General features: G+C 35.2%; 1 protein-coding gene across 41 annotated transcripts in view; it reads right to left on the bottom strand.

The window, feature by feature from the left end:
* Positions 1 to 19,334, bottom strand: part of Ptpn13 (protein tyrosine phosphatase non-receptor type 13) — a 204,996-nt gene that overhangs the window by 76,020 nt on the left and 109,642 nt on the right. For 21 of the 41 annotated variants that reach the window (XR_015440727.1, XM_021248832.2, XM_021248838.2 and 18 more), the window contains 3 exons: positions 5,952 to 6,047; positions 5,524 to 5,617; positions 2,272 to 2,497 (listed from right to left, as the gene is read on the bottom strand). Coding sequence is in view for 40 of the 41 variants with exons in the window: in XM_021248832.2 (XP_021104491.2) it covers positions 2,272 to 2,497; positions 5,524 to 5,617; positions 5,952 to 6,047 (416 nt within the window). In the remaining variant the exon portion in view is untranslated. The remainder of the gene's footprint in view (positions 1 to 2,271; positions 2,498 to 5,523; positions 5,618 to 5,951; positions 6,048 to 19,334) is intronic. The other 20 variants (XM_087185916.1, XM_087185901.1, XM_087185906.1 and 17 more) reach the window with 1 other exon arrangement.

Raw genomic sequence — 19,334 nt, 5'->3', positions numbered from 1 at the left:
ATGTGTGTTTGAACTAATGGAGGTCACTGGAGTTTTGTTTTTGTTGGCTTCTTCTTTGCATTTGGTTGTACAGCTCATTTGGTTGCTTGGTGTGGGAATTCTATTCAATTAACTGAGTGTGGAACATTTAAGTAAAAAGTTAACATCAACGGTTTGTTAATAGTCAATGAACTGACAGGACACATTTTAAACAAGGACAGAAATAGAGTAAATAAAAATGGTCTGTGAATCTAATAAAGATCAACAAAGGCAGTAGAGTATTAACAAGTTAAATGTGTCTGCAAGGAAAGGAGAACAGGAAAACAATTTAATGTATATTTTGAAAAAGAATATTAATCCAATTGTGAAATTGTTTTTCCACATATTAGTATACCCTTTCAGCCTCAAATATATATCATTCTGCTCTTTTTTTTTTTTTTTTGGTACCAGGGATCGAACTCGGGTCCTTGTGCTTGCGCAGCAGGCGGTGAAATCACTGAGCTAAATCCCCAGCTACTTTGTGTAGTACTTAAATGACTAGTAGTTCACATGATTTAATCACTGACATAGCATGTCTTTGGTAAAGATGTATGTGCCTCAAAATAGCCAGAAATTGACTGAGATAATAGATGATAGTGCTATAAAGTGATACGGTAATGGCACAATCTATAATTTGACTTGCTAATAGACCAAAGCTCTAGACCAGCTCTCTGAAACCATGGTTTAGGAAACAGGTCTGTTTATGTATATGCTCTTCATGTTCTTTACTGAATTATCATATTGGAGATGCCCATAATATTTTGGAAGCTCACAATATTTTCTGTGGTATCCTGCTTAGTTTATTCCCCAATTTTGATACAGGTATTGGTTATAATGATAAATTGGTAAAGCCTTACTGAATTCTTTCCTTTTAGCTTAAAATGCATTTATATTTTATTAGAATCTAAAAACTTTAAAATTGATCAGTGTCTTATGAATTATAATCCAATTCCACATTTACAAAGTTACTACTGGGGCTGGGATGTAGCTAGGTGTACAGTGCTTGCCTAGCATGTATGAGGCCCTGGGTTCAATCTTCAGCACTGCAAAAGAACAAATAAAAACAAATCCCTAAAAGTAAAAAATTAGGACAATGAGGCACAAAGCAATTTAAAATTTTACATAAAGTCATATAACAGCATCACAAGGAATAAAATTCAAGTCTTTAAATTTGTAGCTCAACACAATTTTCACCACCCAATACTGTTTTTGTCCTTAGAATTCTATAAAGGAAATTTTAATCCTACCAACTTGAATATGCTTTTAAGGTAATTCTTTGAAGCAATCAACAAGAATAACAAAAAAAAACTAAAAAGAAAAAAAATCATCAGTTATATCATCTTTACTAATACATATTAGTATGCTTTTATATCAGAAAAGACATGATCATTTTGAGCTCATGTTTATAAAATTATATTAAAGTTCATAAGTTTATATGTATGTTTATATGTATGTTCATATGTATGTTTACAGAAAAATATCCCAAAGAGAATATACAGATTTTTAAATATCCCCTCACAGGCTAAGGATCTGGCTCAGGAGTACAGCACTTGCCTAAAATGTGTAAGGCACTGGGTTCAATCCCCAGTGCTGAAAAAAAGGTCTTTCCAAAAGGTATTCTTTGCAGATTGTTCTTTCCTGTTTTTGGATGTGATGCTTGGAGCTAATGCAGTTATCTTCTGGCTAGAAAGCAAAGTACTGCCAAAATTCTGAGAATGGTAGAGCAGAAAAAAAGATGCACTGGATAATTATCTTGAGCTTCTGAACCAACCCTCAACTCTCTGTATCTCTGATCTCTCAATTTATTGGATTAAAAAATGATCCCCCATAATACTGAATAAAGCCAGTGGCTTCTGAGGATCACAAAAACTTAAAAAACATTTTCGTTTGCTACGGGTTTTGCTGTGTTGCCCAGGCCTGTGGGCTCAAGTGATCAATTCTGCCTCAGCCTCGCTAGCAGTTGGGGTGATAGGCACATGCCACCATACCTGGCTAGGCATAGAATTTAAAATCAGAGAGTCAAGATACTCTAAATCTATCTAATTTTATTTTAGAATAAGGTAACGACAACAGCTAAATATTTATCTACCTTAATGTCAACTAACAAGATATTTAATCCCAAATGAAAACTAGTATGGAATTTCAATTTCACTTATAGGCAACTTTTGGGTACTGCTAGTAATTTTTAAAAGTTCTTTGCCTAACAGGTAACTGAAAGCAGGTTTGGATGCCTCAACCTGAGAATGCACTTACCCTCAGTTTCCTCTGGGTCATGGCTGTCTCTAGGGCCATTTCTCTTAGCGAATCCCTGGTGATGTCCAGCATGGAAGCTTTGACTGTGTCTCCAGGACACAGGCTGAGCCGAGACTGTCGAAGAGCCATCCTGGCTTGCAGCTGCATCATCTCTTCTTCCTGCCGTTTCAGCATGATCTCCTGGTTGACTGTGTTGCCTTCCAGGGGTGTTTCATATCGTCTGCTACTTAAAAAGAGGAAAAGTCAAGGCTGGGGACAGCACAACTATTTTAAGGCTACTGAAGAAAACTCTGTGTTGAGTAAAGGCATCAAGAATTTAAGCAAATTCTGTTTTCATTTTAGAAGAATCTTTGCATAATAAGATGTGTGCTTGTGAGTGTACGTGTGTGTGTGTGTATTGCATACAAACTGCTCCTAAATCCCTTGCAATACCTGAGGGACGTGGCATGCCTATGAAATCTCCATCAAAGCCTCTATGCCAACCTAGCAAATTATCAAACCTGATCATAGTAGCTATGCAAAATAGAATCACACATATCTGTACACTCTCTGTCCCATTAACCTACTTCACTTTTCTTCAAAGCACTATGCTACATAACAGTGCATTCATTACTTGTTTTTTAATTGTTTACTGGCTCTCTCATCTCTAGCAAGTCTCCTGAGAGTTTTTCTGTGTTGTTAACTCTATTTCCAATACCTAAAAGTATCTACTAAGTGATAGTGCTCAGTAATTACGTGTTGAGTGAGTGACTGAATATAATCTTCTGGCTCACCATCACTTGGGATCCTCCTGCCTCAGCTTCCCTCCATGCTGGAATTATTAACACCATGTCCAGCTAAATGAAGAATTTTCATCAATTATATTAGCCTCCTTGTTCAAATTATTTTATATCAGAGCTACTCACAGGTAACAAAAGTGATTATCATTTTATTTCTTTCAAAACAGTAACTGGTAGAAGTTTCTACAAAGACTAAAATTCTGAGAGGGGAAACAACAAAAACAAGCCGAAGATTCAGAAAATCTGTATCACTGAAGGATCAAAAAATAGGTTGTTTGGAGTCAGAAAGAAGGTCATCTCAACAAGCAGAGCCACAGAAGCACTGGAAGCTGTACCATGTTTAAGCTGTACTTCAAAAGCTGACACATGAAAAGGTTGAGGCACGCTCTCTGGAAACAGCTTTGGGTATCCTTTTTGGTCACTGAAAGACACTTTTGATCACTGAGAATCCAAAATTACTTATTTTGCTACATCTGACTCATCATTTCCTGTCCCTCCCCCTCATCTGTGTGATAGAATCAATAGCTCTGCTTGGATCTGTTTCGTCATCTCATTCCAGCTAAAGGGAATGGAATTTTTCTTAATAAGGAAGCTTGCAACACATATAAATACAGCATTGTTTACAGCTCTCACAATATGTGCCCTGAAGAATGAAGCAGAAGGTTCTTACTGTGCACTACATGTTGAGGACACTATCAGAAACCTCTGTACACATTCACAAAACTTTGCACTTGCATAAGGATTTTATGGTATTGGAGGTTATGTGTCCTTCTCGGGGCAGCAAAAGGATGGGACTGGTTAAAAGAGAGTTTAGCAATGTTTGTGACACAAGACATACATCAAACAATCCACCTGTCCTGGAAATATTTTTTTCCACCTATACCTGTATCTAACTCAGATGCTATGTATACCACATGGGTTTTTCTTTCCATAAATTAAGAAACAATAATAATTTATCTTTAAAACACAGCTCTAACAAGCTAAGATGGCCTCAATGTTAATGTTTCCTTGAATAGAATCTGAAAACAGTCAAAATTAAAGTTATCCCATAATCTTGACACTTTTGAGATTATTTATTAAGAAAACTGAGATAAACCTCACAAGATGATTTTTGTTTAGAAAGAATATGTCCTGAAATAACAAACTACAAACAAATTGTTAATACACAATCTTAATTCTTCCAGTTGATGCCTCTACTTTTTTCAGTCAAGCTAAAAGGGCATCATATTAACTGTTTAAGGCCTTCTGCAAGTCAGATATAGAGAGGAGTGAATTCTAAAGAAGTTTCCTCTCCAAGCAGCCCTGAGCTGGGTGCAACTCAATATTGGCTTCTTACTGCTCTTCACCCTCAAATGCTTCTGCTTCATTAGTAAAACCTATATAATCAAATATACATTTATCATTGCTTTTTGCATCTTTGTACAAATTATCAAGATGGGGTCATTACAAGGAAACAATAATATAAAAGACTTTTATGCAAACATAGCTTTAGGTAAATGAATACTTACTGGAGCTTTCCCCAAAGAAAATAAAATATTATATGCTATTGATAAAAGGCATAAAAAACAAAATAAAGTCAATAAAAACTGAAACATTAAGGAACATAATTAAGAAAAAATGATTTAATTACTTGAACTCTAAGCCATGGATAAGACGTTTTAGCCGTTAGAGTTACCTGGTCTATTAATAGTTTACAGGTGTGAAACAGTATCTGGCAAATTAATTAGCTAAGGGACAAATTTTTGTTAATTTTTAAATGATTCTCTTGTATCTAGTAGCCCTTGAATTAAACAAACTGAAAGATCAAGTTCAAAAAGATTTTCACACTTTGGGAATAAATTCTAAAGCACTCTTCAGACTTCTAATGTCATATTACAATTTGAAATTAATACTTATCATTAACAGCCTCTTTTGTTCCCATAAGGGACCTATAAACATGACAATGATATGTTATCAACATACTCATTATTGACCTGACATCTTTCAGTTTCAATAAAGAAAATACACAGCTGTTAACACCACCATCTTAAGCCTAACATAAACAATACTAACACAAGAAGTTTGCCAAGTATTTCATTAAGAAAATGAACTCAAAACATCCCAAATCAGGCTTTTAAACAATACTGGATAACTCTTTTGAGCCAGATAGCAAATAATTTACTTTTTGTGTAACAAGTCACATAGTAGTAACTACTATGTACTCATTATTACTGCTACTACTCATTATTCTCTCAATAAATAAATTCTCACTGAAAGCCTGCTGGTAGAGCCTATTCTAACCTTAAAAAAAGTATTACTGGGCCAGGGATTTAGTTCCACCACCTGCCTCGCAAGCGCAAGCAAGGTCCCAAGTTTGATCCCCAACAGCAAAAAAGAAAAAGAAGTCCAACCTGATTTTAAGAAAAATGCAAAACAAAATTTAAAAACCACCTGTCACTAGCAGTCTATTGCTCTGCCATTTCGCCCAACATACCTTGGTCTCTGTGGCTGGCCTTGACCTGAAGTTTCATCCAGTCCTGGGAGACCGCTGCCGGATTCGAACCTCTTTGAAGCATCACTCCTTCTCACTAATAATGGCACAGGTGATAAAACTATGAAAACAATCTTATCTAAAACTCAAGCATTTGTATAACTGTACAAATCATATTAATATAACCAAACTAATGATGTTATTAAATCCTGAAGTAAGTTATGCTATTTTTAAAAACCATGATCTCCTGTCTTTATGATGAAAATGACATCATTGTTTGAAACTGCTATTAAATTCCTGTAATACTATCAAAATAAGTACATGACAACATTTTACAACTCTTAAATCTTCACTTAAATTTCAATATTTCTGAAGAATATAATCATAGTTTCTTTAACTTTTTGTTTTTGCTTGTTTCAGATGCCTCTTACCTTGTCTGAAATCTGATTCCAAGGACATAATAGATGGACTTTCACTGGATGTACTAAAGATATCACTGTGGTAAGTTTTGTATCTTCGTACTGGTTCTAGGGAGATTAAAACAAAAACATTAGAAAACAAACTTATGAGCTGTTCTATACAAATAAATTACGTTTAATCTTATGGAGCTAGAATATTTTATTGCTTTAAATTTACTAATCACCAAGGGCCAGGGATTTAGCTCAATGGCACCCATGCCACCTTGCAAGTTTCTGAGTTCAATCCCAGGCACTGAAAAACAACAACAACAACAAAAAAAATAAAAATAAATAAATAAATTTACCAATCATTGTATTTAATAGATTCTAATTCTGAGATGGTCTGGCATACTGATTAAGGGCATATACTCTGGAGTCAGGGTGACTAGGTTTGAATCTCAGGGAAAAAATTCCAACCTTCCAGTGACTCATTTCTTTCTAAACCAAAAATGGGATATGATATAATAACAGTGCACACCTCATAGGTTTGTTGTCAGAATTAAATGAATGAACATACGCAAAGCTCTTAGAACAGTGCTATAACAGCATCATCATTAATAGGCAGTTTTTAGAATGTTATGTGAAATTCTGTTACACGTTGTGACTGAAAACACAAAGACAGACACAGAGCATTTAAAATACAGATGATAAGACAAATGTACAATCTCTTGTTTGAGACAGGATACTCCAGCCCATTAGGATGAGACACTAAGTGCAGGGTTGGGGGACTGCACAAGCTCCTGCAGTATGTGACTACAAGTGGGCAGGGCCTGGCCAACAGTTACTAATATCTAAACACTGCCTTCTCAATACTTCCGACCCGCTCCCTCTTCTTTGTCTCCACTGTCCCTGTGACAAAATATTGGGGCCAGGGATTTAGCTCAGTGGTTCTGGCACCTGCCTCACAAGCGCAAGGTTCCGAGTTTGATCCCCGGTACCAAAACCAAACAAACAAACAAAAAACCAAGTGTTTTGTCTCCTGTCGGGACCACTGCATGCCTCAATTCCCTCTGCAGACATGATCCTCTCTTTTGGTAAATTCAGAGAGTGGCCTTTCCAGAATCAAAGCCTGAGCAGGATACTTTATTTCTTGAACTCCTCCTTCGAGGTAGCTCAGAAACTCCTCAGCCTTTTATAACCTAGACCCCACCTACATCTACATATTTTGAAGTCATACACTCCTTTGTGAGCAACTGGCAAAAAGTCTAGATCTCTCCACTCCCCTCAGACTTATATATACACAAAAATTAAATACGAATTTAAAAACTAGATTCAGGTAAAAGCCTCATCACCATTCTCTTCCCCAAACAAATTCTGCACAAAAAATTACTTAGTTTGCAGATAACCAAAGAATATAAACTTCTAGATCACTTCTTGGGAGATACTTGCTCTACTAGAAATATGATTTCCCTTCTTCTGTAAATGAGTATCTTCCCTTTTTCTCTGAGAAGCCTCACCTCTTACCCTGTAAGTCTTTATGATCAATCAAAGGCTGAGTGATATACTGTTTGTTTTACTTTCATATTGCTTGTATTACTTTCATATTGCAACTCTTCCACTATCTACTAGTTCTCTACTTCTTGTTTCCCTTACCTAAATTACAAGCTCTCCGGCAATAAGGATCTTGTCTTTTTCAGATGAACCTCTAGTATTTAGCAGTTCCTAGTGCATAATAAGCACAAAATATTTTCTGAGTGAATAAGTTATATAAGTGTTATATAAAGCCCACACAGAGATGATCTTCAAGAGAACTGTTTTTCATTGCACCAACAGATCAGAGACCAAATCAGAGAAGGGTAAAGGACTAGTTGGTAAGAAATTGAGAAAATGGTTATATGTTATTCTTTCAAGAAGTTTTGAAAAGGAAAGGTAAAAATACAGACTTATCAGTCTTTCTGGTATAGTGGAATGTTTATACATGGCTCCAAGCAGTGGATAATATGTTTGTTGAGTGAAGTCTGGAGTTGCAAATGGAAACTGATGTGCTGAAGGAAATGGGACATGGGAGAAAGAACTCACGTGGGATGATTAGTTCGGCAAGGGAGAGACCTTTTCTTTAAAAAAAAAAAAAGGATGAACAAGAGAAAGGGTGAAAATGCAGACAAAATTCCAAGACATTCATGCCAGAAAATTGCCTGTTAATAAAAATGAATCACTTCCTGTGAGCCTGTTTGATGAGAGGGTTGAGTAAAGAAATTCTGTTGAGGGCTGGGAATTTAGCTCAGTGGTTCCACTGCCTGCCTCGAAGGATGTGGGAAGAGTCAGCAAAAACCACATAGAATCAATCTTTCATGTGGCATAAGCATTTAGTTAGGAGAGACTGCATGATCAGAATTATTCAGGAGCTTTTAATTGGCACTGGAAAAAGTAGTCCACAGGTAATATCTAGAACTGGGAGACAGAGCATGTATAGCAGCAGGTAACTAAGACAGGTGAGGGCTTCTTTTTCAGTAGTCTGCATATCTGAGGACAGGGATTTCCTTGTGCTAGAAGGTGTTTGACAGAGGTTGTTAAAAGAAAAATAAATTAATAAATAAATGAAATGGTTAAATGGATAGATGACTGGCCATGGACTGAATAGAAAAGAAGTTGTATACTGTTCCTGAGACAATGTTTACCTGGATAAACAGGCATAATATAGCAGACTGGTACTTTGACCAGGTTTGTGTACAGTGAACATGAATATCAAGTAATACCATAATAGAGGAAAGAGTTTTAGAATTGAATTTACCATTACTTTTTTCTAATGATGGTATTCTTCCAAAGAGAAGTGTCATTGTAAAATAAGTAATTTTTCAAATCCTCTAGTTTACTATTAATGTGATGTGAAAGTATTATAGAAGACTGAAAACAACTGTTTCATGTAATACCAGTTTAAACTTAATAACATTATACACAAGTTAAAGAGTTACTTAGGAAGAACTGTTATTTTTAAGGAGCATCAAAGCGCTTCTGTTTTACTGTTACAGACTTCCTGTTTTCTGAGACTTATCCAAGGAGACTTAACCAAATTACAAATGCAGAATTGCAACTTTCAAGACAGTAAAACCAACAAGGCCAAAGTTAAAGAGGCAATATAAACTGAGTGGAGACCTTTCAGTCACTTGGATGTCAGTCCTTGTTATAACAATTCCATACTCCACATTAGGCAATAAATGAATTTACTATTTCATAACTATTTCTGCAAAGCTGGTGTAAGATCATACATAAATTTAATCTGAATTTCCATTTTTTTGGTGATGCTTTATAATTGTTCTTCTATTGTTTTATATGTACATTTTTTTTTAACCTAGTCTATGTTTTTTTGGTCTTCTTTTTCTTTAGTTTACTGACACTTGTAGCAACTTTTTCAATCTCTGGTTTTGTTCTCTAAGACAAATAAATACAATTTACATAACTTTGATAATCTGTTTTATTTTGTGTGTGAAACTGGGAGATTAAACCCTGGACCTTGACACTGAGCTACATCCTCAGGCCTTTTCATTTTTTAAAATTTGGATGTTCAAGAGCATACTGTCTAATTTCCATGCATTTATATAGTTTTTATGGTTTCTTTTGCCACTGATTTCCAATTTCATTGCACTATGATCTGATACTATGCATGGGGTAATTTCAATTCCTTTGTATTTACTTAAGCATGTTCTATGAGCTAGTGTGTGGTCTGTTTGGGAGAGAGTCCCATGTGCTGCTGAGAATGTATATTCCATTGCTGGGTGGAACAATCTGTAGATATATAAGTCCATTTGTTCAAAAGTTTGGTTCAGCTCTGATATTTCTTTGTTGATTTTTTTGCCTAGCTGATCTGTCTATTGTGACAGTGGAGTGTTGAGGTCCCCCATTACAATTGTATTAGTGTTTATGGCCTCTTTAATAAATGGTGCTGGAAAAACTGGCTTTCCACATGTCAAAGATTAAACCTAGACCCATATCTCTTACCATGCACTAAACAAAAATGAAATGGATCAAAGATCTAAATATTAAAAGAAAAACTTAATCTGCTGCAAGATAGAATAGGTAAAACCCTTGAAGACACAGGTGTAGGCAAAGACTTTATAAACAAAACCCTGATATGAACAAAATCCAGATCACAGAGGAAATGTTACAAAGATCAACAACTGGGATCACATCATATTAAAAAGCTTTTGAAAAGCAAAGGAAACCACCAACAGAGTGAAGAAATAACCCACAGAATGGGAAAAAAATTTTACCAGCTATTCCTCAAAGGGCTAATATCAAGAATATATAAAGAGCTCAAAAAAATCAGACCCCCCCCAATTTGAAGACCCACTCCAAAAATGGGGATCTGAAATGAACAGACTCTTCTTAGATGAAGTACAAACAACAAATAAATATATGAAAACATGTTCAACATCCCTAGTTATTTGAGAAATGCAAATTAAAACAACACGAGATTCCATCTCACTCCAGAAAGAATAACTATCATCAAGAAATCAACTAATAACAAAAGCTGGCAAGGCTGTGTGGAAAAAAGGAACCCTTTTCCACTGTTGGTGGGAGTCCAAATTGGTAAAACTACTATGGAAATTAGTATGGAGATTCCTCAAAAAATTAAGACTAGAGGTTCCATTTGACCCAGCTATTCTTGTAGGTATCTTCCCAAAAGAGTTAAAAGCATTATAGCACAGCAATATATGCACTAATATTTCTAGCAGCAAAATCTATTTGCTATTTCTAATAGCAAAATCTTAGAAACAGCCCATATGCCCATCAACAGATGAATGGATAGAGAAAATGTGGGGTTTCTATACAATAAGGTATTACTCTGCCATAAAGAAGGATAAATTGGAGATATTTTTAGGTAAATGAATGCACTTTGAGAACATAATTTTAAGTGAAATAAATTGGACACATGTTTAAATATCGCATTGTTTCTCTTGCGTGAGAAACCCAAAATGTGAATAAGGAGCAAAATGGAGGATAGGTATTGGGAAGTAGGAAGAAAATGTTCGAATGGGAATGGGGCGGGGGAGGAAAGGAAGGAAATAGAGATTGAAAAAAAGAAGAATGGAAGGAAACAATAGAAACAAAGTTTTATAAATGGAGAGGGTAAGAAGAATTGAAGGGAAGAGAAGGGAATGGGGAAAAAGAACGCATGTGAGCTTCCTGTATTCTGCAGTGATGTATCTTTTAAAGTGTTTTTAGCCACGTTCCTTTTATGTAATGGCATGAAAGATATAATTAGATTAAAAATTCCAGGCAATATTTAGTACTCAGTCATGCTTATAAAAAGGTTCTAATGTGATTAAAGACCTAAGCCAAAATTTACTACTCAGTCATGCTGACAAAAAAAGATTAGTCTGGGGCCTGGGATTTAGCTCAGTGGTTCTGCCACCTGCCTTGCAAGCGCAAGGTCCCGAGTTCAATCCCCAGTACCAAAAAAAAAAAAAAAAATGTAGTCTGAGTTTTCCTTTTCTGAAGTAAGTAATAAATGTAACTTTTCCAGAAATTATAAAATTATATGTTCTTCACCAAGAGTATCTTGGATTGGTACATATAGAGAAGTATATTTCCTATGCTTACAGATCATCTGGGCAGGAACATTTCTTGAGTCTTTGAGATGACCCATATATATAAAGGTGTCTAGTAGGTACTGTTCTGTCTGCAGAAGAAATGCACTATCTAATTTTCTCTCACCCCTGCCCCTTTTTTTCTGATACTGGGGATCAATCCCAGGGTTTTGTGTATGCCAGACAAGTGTTCTACCACTCAGCTATACTTCTAGCCCATGCTTAATTTCAATGAAATGCCCTATCATTATTAACAGCTTTTCTTTTTTAATTTTTGGAAGATCTACACATCCCAAGTAGGTTTGCTACCTGTATTTAATGTATCGTCCATTTTGTCCAGATCCTAGGAATATGGTAGCAACTGGGTGATTTTTTTTTAAAATTAATTTTTATTGATACATCTTTGTATGATACATAATAATCATATTCATCATAGGGAATCTGTACCTGTACATAATATATCTTAATTCTTTTTTCCCCATTTCCCTCCCTTCCCTTCAATCCTTCTTACTCTATTTACAAAACTTTGTTTTTATTGCTTTCTTTCCATTCTTTTTTTTCATTCTTTTATTTTTTTTAATCTCTTTCTCCCTGCCCCATTCCCATTTGGACATTTTCTTCCTACTTCCCAATACCTGTCCTCCATTTTGCTCCTTATTCACATTTTGGGTTTCTCACACAAGAGAAACAATGTGATATTTAAACATGTGTGTCCAATTTATTTCACTTAAAATTATGTTCTCAAAGTGCATTCATTTACCTAAAAATATCTCAAGTTTATCCTTCTTTATGGCAGAGTAGTACTCTATTGTATACAAAGCCCACATATTCTTTATCCATTCATCCTCAACTGGATGATTTTTTTGTTGTTGTTCTTTTATTGGTACATTTTAGGTATACAATTTGTTTACATTTATCATTGGGTGTTTGTACTTGTACATGATATATCTTGGTTCTTATTTTTTTCCCCATTACCTGTGCGCCCTTCACCCCCTCTGCCCTTCCCTATTTACATAGATTTCATTTCCATTTTTTTTTTCTTTTCTCATAGTTTTTTCTTTCCCTCTTTTCCTTTCCCCTTCCCCTCCCTTCACTCCTTTGTCTTTGGACCTTTTTTCCTATTTCAAATTATCAATTATTCATTGTAACCATTTTAACTCAACTAGGTGATTTTTAAGAAAACTGAGTATTATGCAAAGATCCAAACAGGCACATAACAAACAGTATCATAAATATTTGCATACCATTTCCTAGTGTCAACAAAACCTGGTGATTAATTATTTTAGCCAGAAAGTATCATGCCATTTTTTATTTTTTATTTTTTGGGGGGTACCGGGGATCAAATTTGGGTCCTTGCGCTTGCGCAGCAGGCAGCAAAACCACTGAGCTAAATCCCCAGCCCTCATGCCATTTTTTAAACCAAAATAATGTTTTTACATATTTACAGAATATTATAAGTTTTCTGAACACTAAAAACTTTTGGATCATGTGCACTGGATCCATGAATAGCATCCAAATATACATTTTATAAAATACACATGTGGCTACCTTCACTGCAATGTTAATAATTTAGTAGGAAAAATTGGAGTTTTCACCATTATAACTGCAGAACTGAATGTATCTGTCTTTTGTGGGGTAAAGCCAGTCTCATTTAATTTGTTGGTTTGAAACTTCCTTCTCTCAATGAGTATATATCTAAATGAAGCTTACAATGTACAAATCATTGTACGAGGGGCCATTTAGAATCATGACTATTCCTCATTTCATTAGATAGTTTCCTTTACTTTGACTTCCTATGAATAGTTTTCAGATGAAGAAAATAAAGTTTTAGGAAAGAGTAACAACGTTAGACATACTAATGAGTATAAAAAAGCAAATGGGAGGGTAAAATCAGCCCAGGTACATGTCACAAAAAACTATATATATAAACACATAAATCAAGTATAAAAATATTTTCTCCTAATGTAGACTAGTCATGAGAGAATGAAAAGAATAGGGACTAAAGTAGAATTGCTTAAAGAATTAAGATCTGGATAGAAGTCCATTTATAGAGATTCTGTAATCAAACAGTACTCTGAAAACTGAAGAGATTCTTTAATTTCTAGAACTATTTGATCATAATTAAGTATATACTATTTTTGCCAGAATTTAAGTATAAAAAACTTGACAAATATTTTATTATCCTTTAATCATAACCTATCCTCTGAACAGCATTTACAGTGACTCTACTATCCTATTGAGTCTCTTTATATAGCAACAATAAAAAGCAGTTTTCAGTAGGTTAGTGGTTTGTTGTGAGATCTTGACAACTAAAAGCCACAATTTCTACTATCACATAACACTGTAAATGTTTAGGACATTAGACTCTGATTATGAAGATTTGCATACTATTTTGGGTTTACATTAAGCTATTTTCAGTCTGCAATTTTTACATTGAAGTAAATCCAAGCCAGCACACACTTTAATCTAAAAACATCATTTACAAGTGACACATATTCAAGCTCAGACAAGCAATATGCAGAAAGTACAACTCAGGCGATGGCAAAAACAGGAATTACATAATTGATTTTAGTTTGGCCATTCTTTACCTGTACTACGTGACTGAAGTGACAGATACAAGCTTCAGAGAACTGAATTAAAATGAGTACTTTTGTAGCTCAGAACTATAAAACATTCTTAAAGCTTCACATTTTTAAGGATATGAGCCCTAATAAATAAAAAACCTTCAATTTTCAAACAAAGCAGAGACACACAAGTAATATCACCACATATTCATATACTGTTTTTCTCTAGCTTCTTTTTCAGGAGATTAACTTCTGGAGAGTAGAAATAGCACCTTTTATGGGTTCCACATTCTATATTTCACCATGCTTTAGAAGAAAATATGTTCTCAAGTCCCTTGAAAGGAAGATATGATAAATAAAATTTTTAACCTGGAAGAGCAAAGCTCATGCAAGTATGAATATATGGAAGTGAGGTGCAAGTGAGGAAGGGCATATGGAGAAACTCTCTGTATACGGTAAACTGATCTATGTCAAACTTGTGCAGAGACAGGAATGGAATAAGAAATGACCTCCAGTTCCCTCCTGTGCAATGTAGTAATCACATATCTGGCCCATGACTTGGGCCTATGCTCTTCCAGAATCCTGTAGGATTCCCTGTTTTTCTACTTTGCTGACCCTTCTAGAACTCTCAAAGACTACAGAGTTCATAGGAAATTGATTCAAGCTGCTAATCCTTGTTAGCTTATGATTGATGAGTATATGATTTTACTCTTGGACAAAACAGAAAAGGAGGTCAGATTTCTCCTCACTCATATGTATAACTGACTAGAAATTATTATTGTATCTGTATTTTGAAAACTATCATTGAATAAACTGAAGTTCCTTAACAGCCACCCTGTGATACTCAGATTATATTAACAAACACTTATTTAGCACCTTTGCATAGGTGTAATGGCAGATGCCAAGGATATGACTATGAGTTAGACTAGGCCAACTCTCTGAGGTCTGCAGGAGAAATAAACTATTCAAAAGAAATAATTTCAGTGAAAAAATATAGACCATCACTCTAAACTGGGAAGATGAAAGATTTCTAAACCAGGCACTGCTTGATAGTCTTAAGGAGGGATGGGTGTATGAACAAAAGCATGTAAATGTAAAATGACTTTTAAATGGGTAGGCAGATATTTCATTATATACAAGTGTGTGTTCACATACACATATTTATTTCTCTCAATATATACACACAAAGAGGTGGAAGGGAGGGAGAATTGGAAAGGAAGGGAGGAGAGAATGAGGAAGTTGGCAAATGCTAAAGGATAAGACAAGAGATACAACTTCGGAGAGCCTTAAGTATAAGGATCTAAACTTCTGGTGCACAGGTGATGGAACAAAGAAGTGTATTCAGGTTTGCATGGCAGAGAGACAAACTGCATCATAAAGACATAGGGCCTGCGATGAAATTAAGACATATTTTGGAGGTTAAAATTACTGGGTCTAAACTGTGATGACATACATTGTTAGTAAGATCTATTTACAATATTTCTTAAGATACAGCAGCCTATACGTCTCACAGGTGGCACAGTTAAAGCAAAAACTGGGTCTATATAAATAATTCTGTGAGTAGATTTAAATTAGGCCCCTACTTTCCAACAAAGTAGCGTATTATTTCACCAGTCCAAAATCAATATTACACTTACAAGTGCAGATACTGGAATGTTTGCAATGGTTTTACTTTTAACTTTCATTATTATTTGAAAATTCAACTTCATTTTTTCCATTTGGATAAATGAAGAGGTGTGTCAATTGTCAGTTGTGTTCTTATTTAAACTAAAGAATAATTTACTACCCATCTCTTCCCAAATGCTTCTAAGCGAGTGCTTCCTCAATTAAGTGTCAATACTGTATATTGGAATAGGTTTATATAAGAATGGTCTGAAGTGGCACTGTCCAATATGGTGGCCAGTGGTCAGTTTGGGTGAGTAAATTTAAATAAGCTAATTCCTCAATGGCATTAGCCACATCACAATCATCTAACACTCCCAGTGAGTTGGACTGCACAGATAGAGAATATTCCCTCTATTAAGGGTTTATATTTTCTACTTGCACAATGCAGACTTTAAGCTGCGTTTACAGGGCTGTCACGGGATAACAAAATTAGGCTATGATCAGAAGTCAGAGAACCTGAAGGACGGACACAGTATTTAATTTTGAGGTAAGATGAACTAACAGTTCATTAAATAAATAACCTTTAACCATAGCCTCTCTTGTAGAAAAGTTTTATCTGTTCTTTACACTTTCCTTCATGGCACTGTATTGTGTAAAATGCAGAGCAGTTTCAACAGCTGGAAGCAAAATACTATTCATGGTCCCCACCTAGGGTGTGGGAGTACTGATCACACTATACTCACAGTACTGGTTCCAAGTCAATCTCTCATAATCTCCTGTCAACCGCAGAGCAATGGGCAGGGTGTGTGTAGTGATTGCATCATAAGGGAAACAGTGACATTTGTTAGACACATTGCTATTAGAAAACAGATAACTTACCAGGGTTTGAGAAGCAGTAGAGAGAGAAAAGAACATGCTGGGAATAGGAGAAAAGGAAAAGACAGTTCTATGCTGAGGTGAAAAAAGGTGAAAGAATAAAGGGGAGAGGGGAGGAGAGAGGAGAGAGGGGGAGGGGAGGGGGAGAGGGAGAGGGAGAAAGAGAAATCTAAGTTATGTTTTTTTCCTTCCTCTTCCCTACTGCTTTATAAAGAGATCTGAAAGCTTAAGTATTAATTTAATACGTTAGAAATCTTACATTGTTAATTTTCAAACTTCAACTATAGTTTTTTGTTCTGACTCTCACCTGTGCCCAAAGAAGTCAGTGTGAACAATGTCAAACACTGTCTTTTGAGAGTTTATACCCTCATCTCATCAGCTGTTGGGTTAAACACCTTCAAGCTCTACCATGGTCAAACCCCACCAAAACATTATCATAAACAGGATCCAACAAAATGGAGCTACATCTTAAGCCCTCTACAGTTTAATTTACTCCAGAAAGATCCAAAAGTGCTGGGGATTTAGCTCAGTGGTTCTGGCGCCTGCCTCGAAAGCACAAGGTCCCAAGTTCAATCCCCGATACCAAAAAAAAAAAAAAAAATCCGAAAGTGTCTCATTTTTAGTCTTTCTTCCATAATGCTATTTTGTGTCAATGTACTAAAAGTTACATGTATAATTTTAACAAGGAGAGACTTAAGGGGTTAGGTGGTTAGTTGAATGTTCAACTTTCCCAGGCAGTAACAATGTCTTCCCAACAATGTATTTGAAACAGATGTGGTCACTTCTTAATATCAGTATGGTAGCATGGGCAAATATTTAATACGGCTCAAGAGATATGATTAAAAACAGCTCTGTTATGAATTATGTATGTCATGTGACAAACTAGCCTATTTTTCTGGGTCTCTGAAAATGAGCTGTTTGGATTAAATGGTAGCCAGATTCCTTGCAGCTCCAAGCTCCTTGACTTTAAAACTGGTGTCCGCTGTGCTAATTGGTTGGTAGATGGTATTAGATGAGGAGATGCTGTGGAGATGATTTAGGTAAAGGCTCCTTTCAAGAGAAAAAAATCAGCATGAACAATGTCAAACACTGTCTTTTGAGAGTTTATACCCTCATCTCATCAGCTGTTGGGTTAAACACCTTCAAGCTCTACCATGGTCAAACCCTACCAAAACATTATCATAAAGAGGATCCAGCAAAATGGAGCTACATCTTAAGGCCTCTACAGTTTAATAATACTCTAGAAAGATCCAAAATTGCCGGGGATTTAGCTCAGTGGTTCCACCACCTGCCTTGAAAGTGTAAGGACCTGCGTTCAATCCCCAGTACCAAAAAAAAAAAAAGAGAGAGAATGGGGCCTGCACTAAGGAAAGAGTTTACACCAGAAGGTGAAGAAGACAACTGTGTTGCTTACTAGTTTAACAGCTCTCCTTGCCAATCCAAAAGAACAAACAGAAATACAACAATTTCATCTTGTTATATTAGCTCAATGAACATTGTTATGCTTCTTAAGAAAACAAAAAATTAAAGTAGGACTGGGGATGTAGCTCAGTGGTGCTATGCCTGCCTGGCAAGCACAAGGTCTTGAGTTTAATTCCCAAAACCGGAAAAAAAAAAATTAAAGTAATATGTGCTAAGAAATCTTTAGACTGGAACTCTGAAAATCCATGACGTAAAAGCCACAGTTCCCAAAATGATGCACACTCTATCATTAATGTTACTAAATCTTCCTGAGCCCAAGAATATAGTTAGATAACATATGATCTAAGACCTCACATGCTTCTAACATTACTTAAATCCATCAACAACTACCAAATTTAAAGATCACAAAAATTATGCAGTGCATTTATTTTAAAATACAAATATTAGAAATATATGTGTCAATACGTAGTGACACCCACTGTTCTGCATGACTTATCACACATAAAAGGGATCTAGAGAGCCTACGTTTTATGAGAATTAAATGAGATAAATGGAATTTACATTATTTTCTATTCACATTTTTTCTTTTACACTAGTTAACATCTTCATATTAGCAATCTGCACTCTTGTTTGCATAGCTAACATATATTGCTTCACCTTTAGAAAAAGACAGCACAGCCTAAGACCAGCAAGTTACTCAACTAAATAATTAATAAGGATTATTTCTTTTGACTTCCATATCTCAAACATTCCTTTCAAATAATGCTGCTTCTTCTCAAGCAAGCATAATTTATTACTATTTGCAAATATAACAATGGAAGTTTATGGAAAGTGATGTATTCTCACAATAAACCAACATTTTCCGGTTTTGCTTACTTAGGCTTTAAAATATCCTTTGGCAAAACATGGATATGCTTTAGAATAATTTTCAATAATGGAAAAGAAATAGATAGAAACTGTTCTATCTCCAACAATTCAAAGCATATTTTATTTTTAAAAAGTAAGCTTTTCCTTTGTTACCTCTTGTAACAAATCTAAAATTTCTAAATCAGGAAATGACTTTTCATAAGTAGTTACCTTTTAAACAAATAAGGTTCAACAAAGACCATGGATCAACTCTGCAGATATATATGCATATTTGGAAAGAAGTTGGTCTACTTGAGTTTCATTAATGCTTATATATGTGTACACACACTACTTGATAAGATAGTAGGATCACATAGTACTACAGTAGTCTAAAATGTTTTGTTATGACTAATCAAGATAAAAATCAAACAAAATATATCAAATATACAATTACGGTGCAAATTAACAGATGAAACATCTTTCCATAACTGCTTGATTTCTTTCCTTTTTAATTC

The sequence above is a fragment of the Heterocephalus glaber genome, unplaced genomic scaffold (assembly GCF_053883595.1).
Source record: "Heterocephalus glaber isolate CG9 unplaced genomic scaffold, H.glaber_assembly_v1.0 deba00001503, whole genome shotgun sequence".
Lineage (NCBI taxonomy): Eukaryota > Metazoa > Chordata > Mammalia > Rodentia > Bathyergidae > Heterocephalus > Heterocephalus glaber.
Note: the sequence above shows the minus strand (reverse complement) of the source record. Positions and strands in the feature narration are given on the sequence as shown.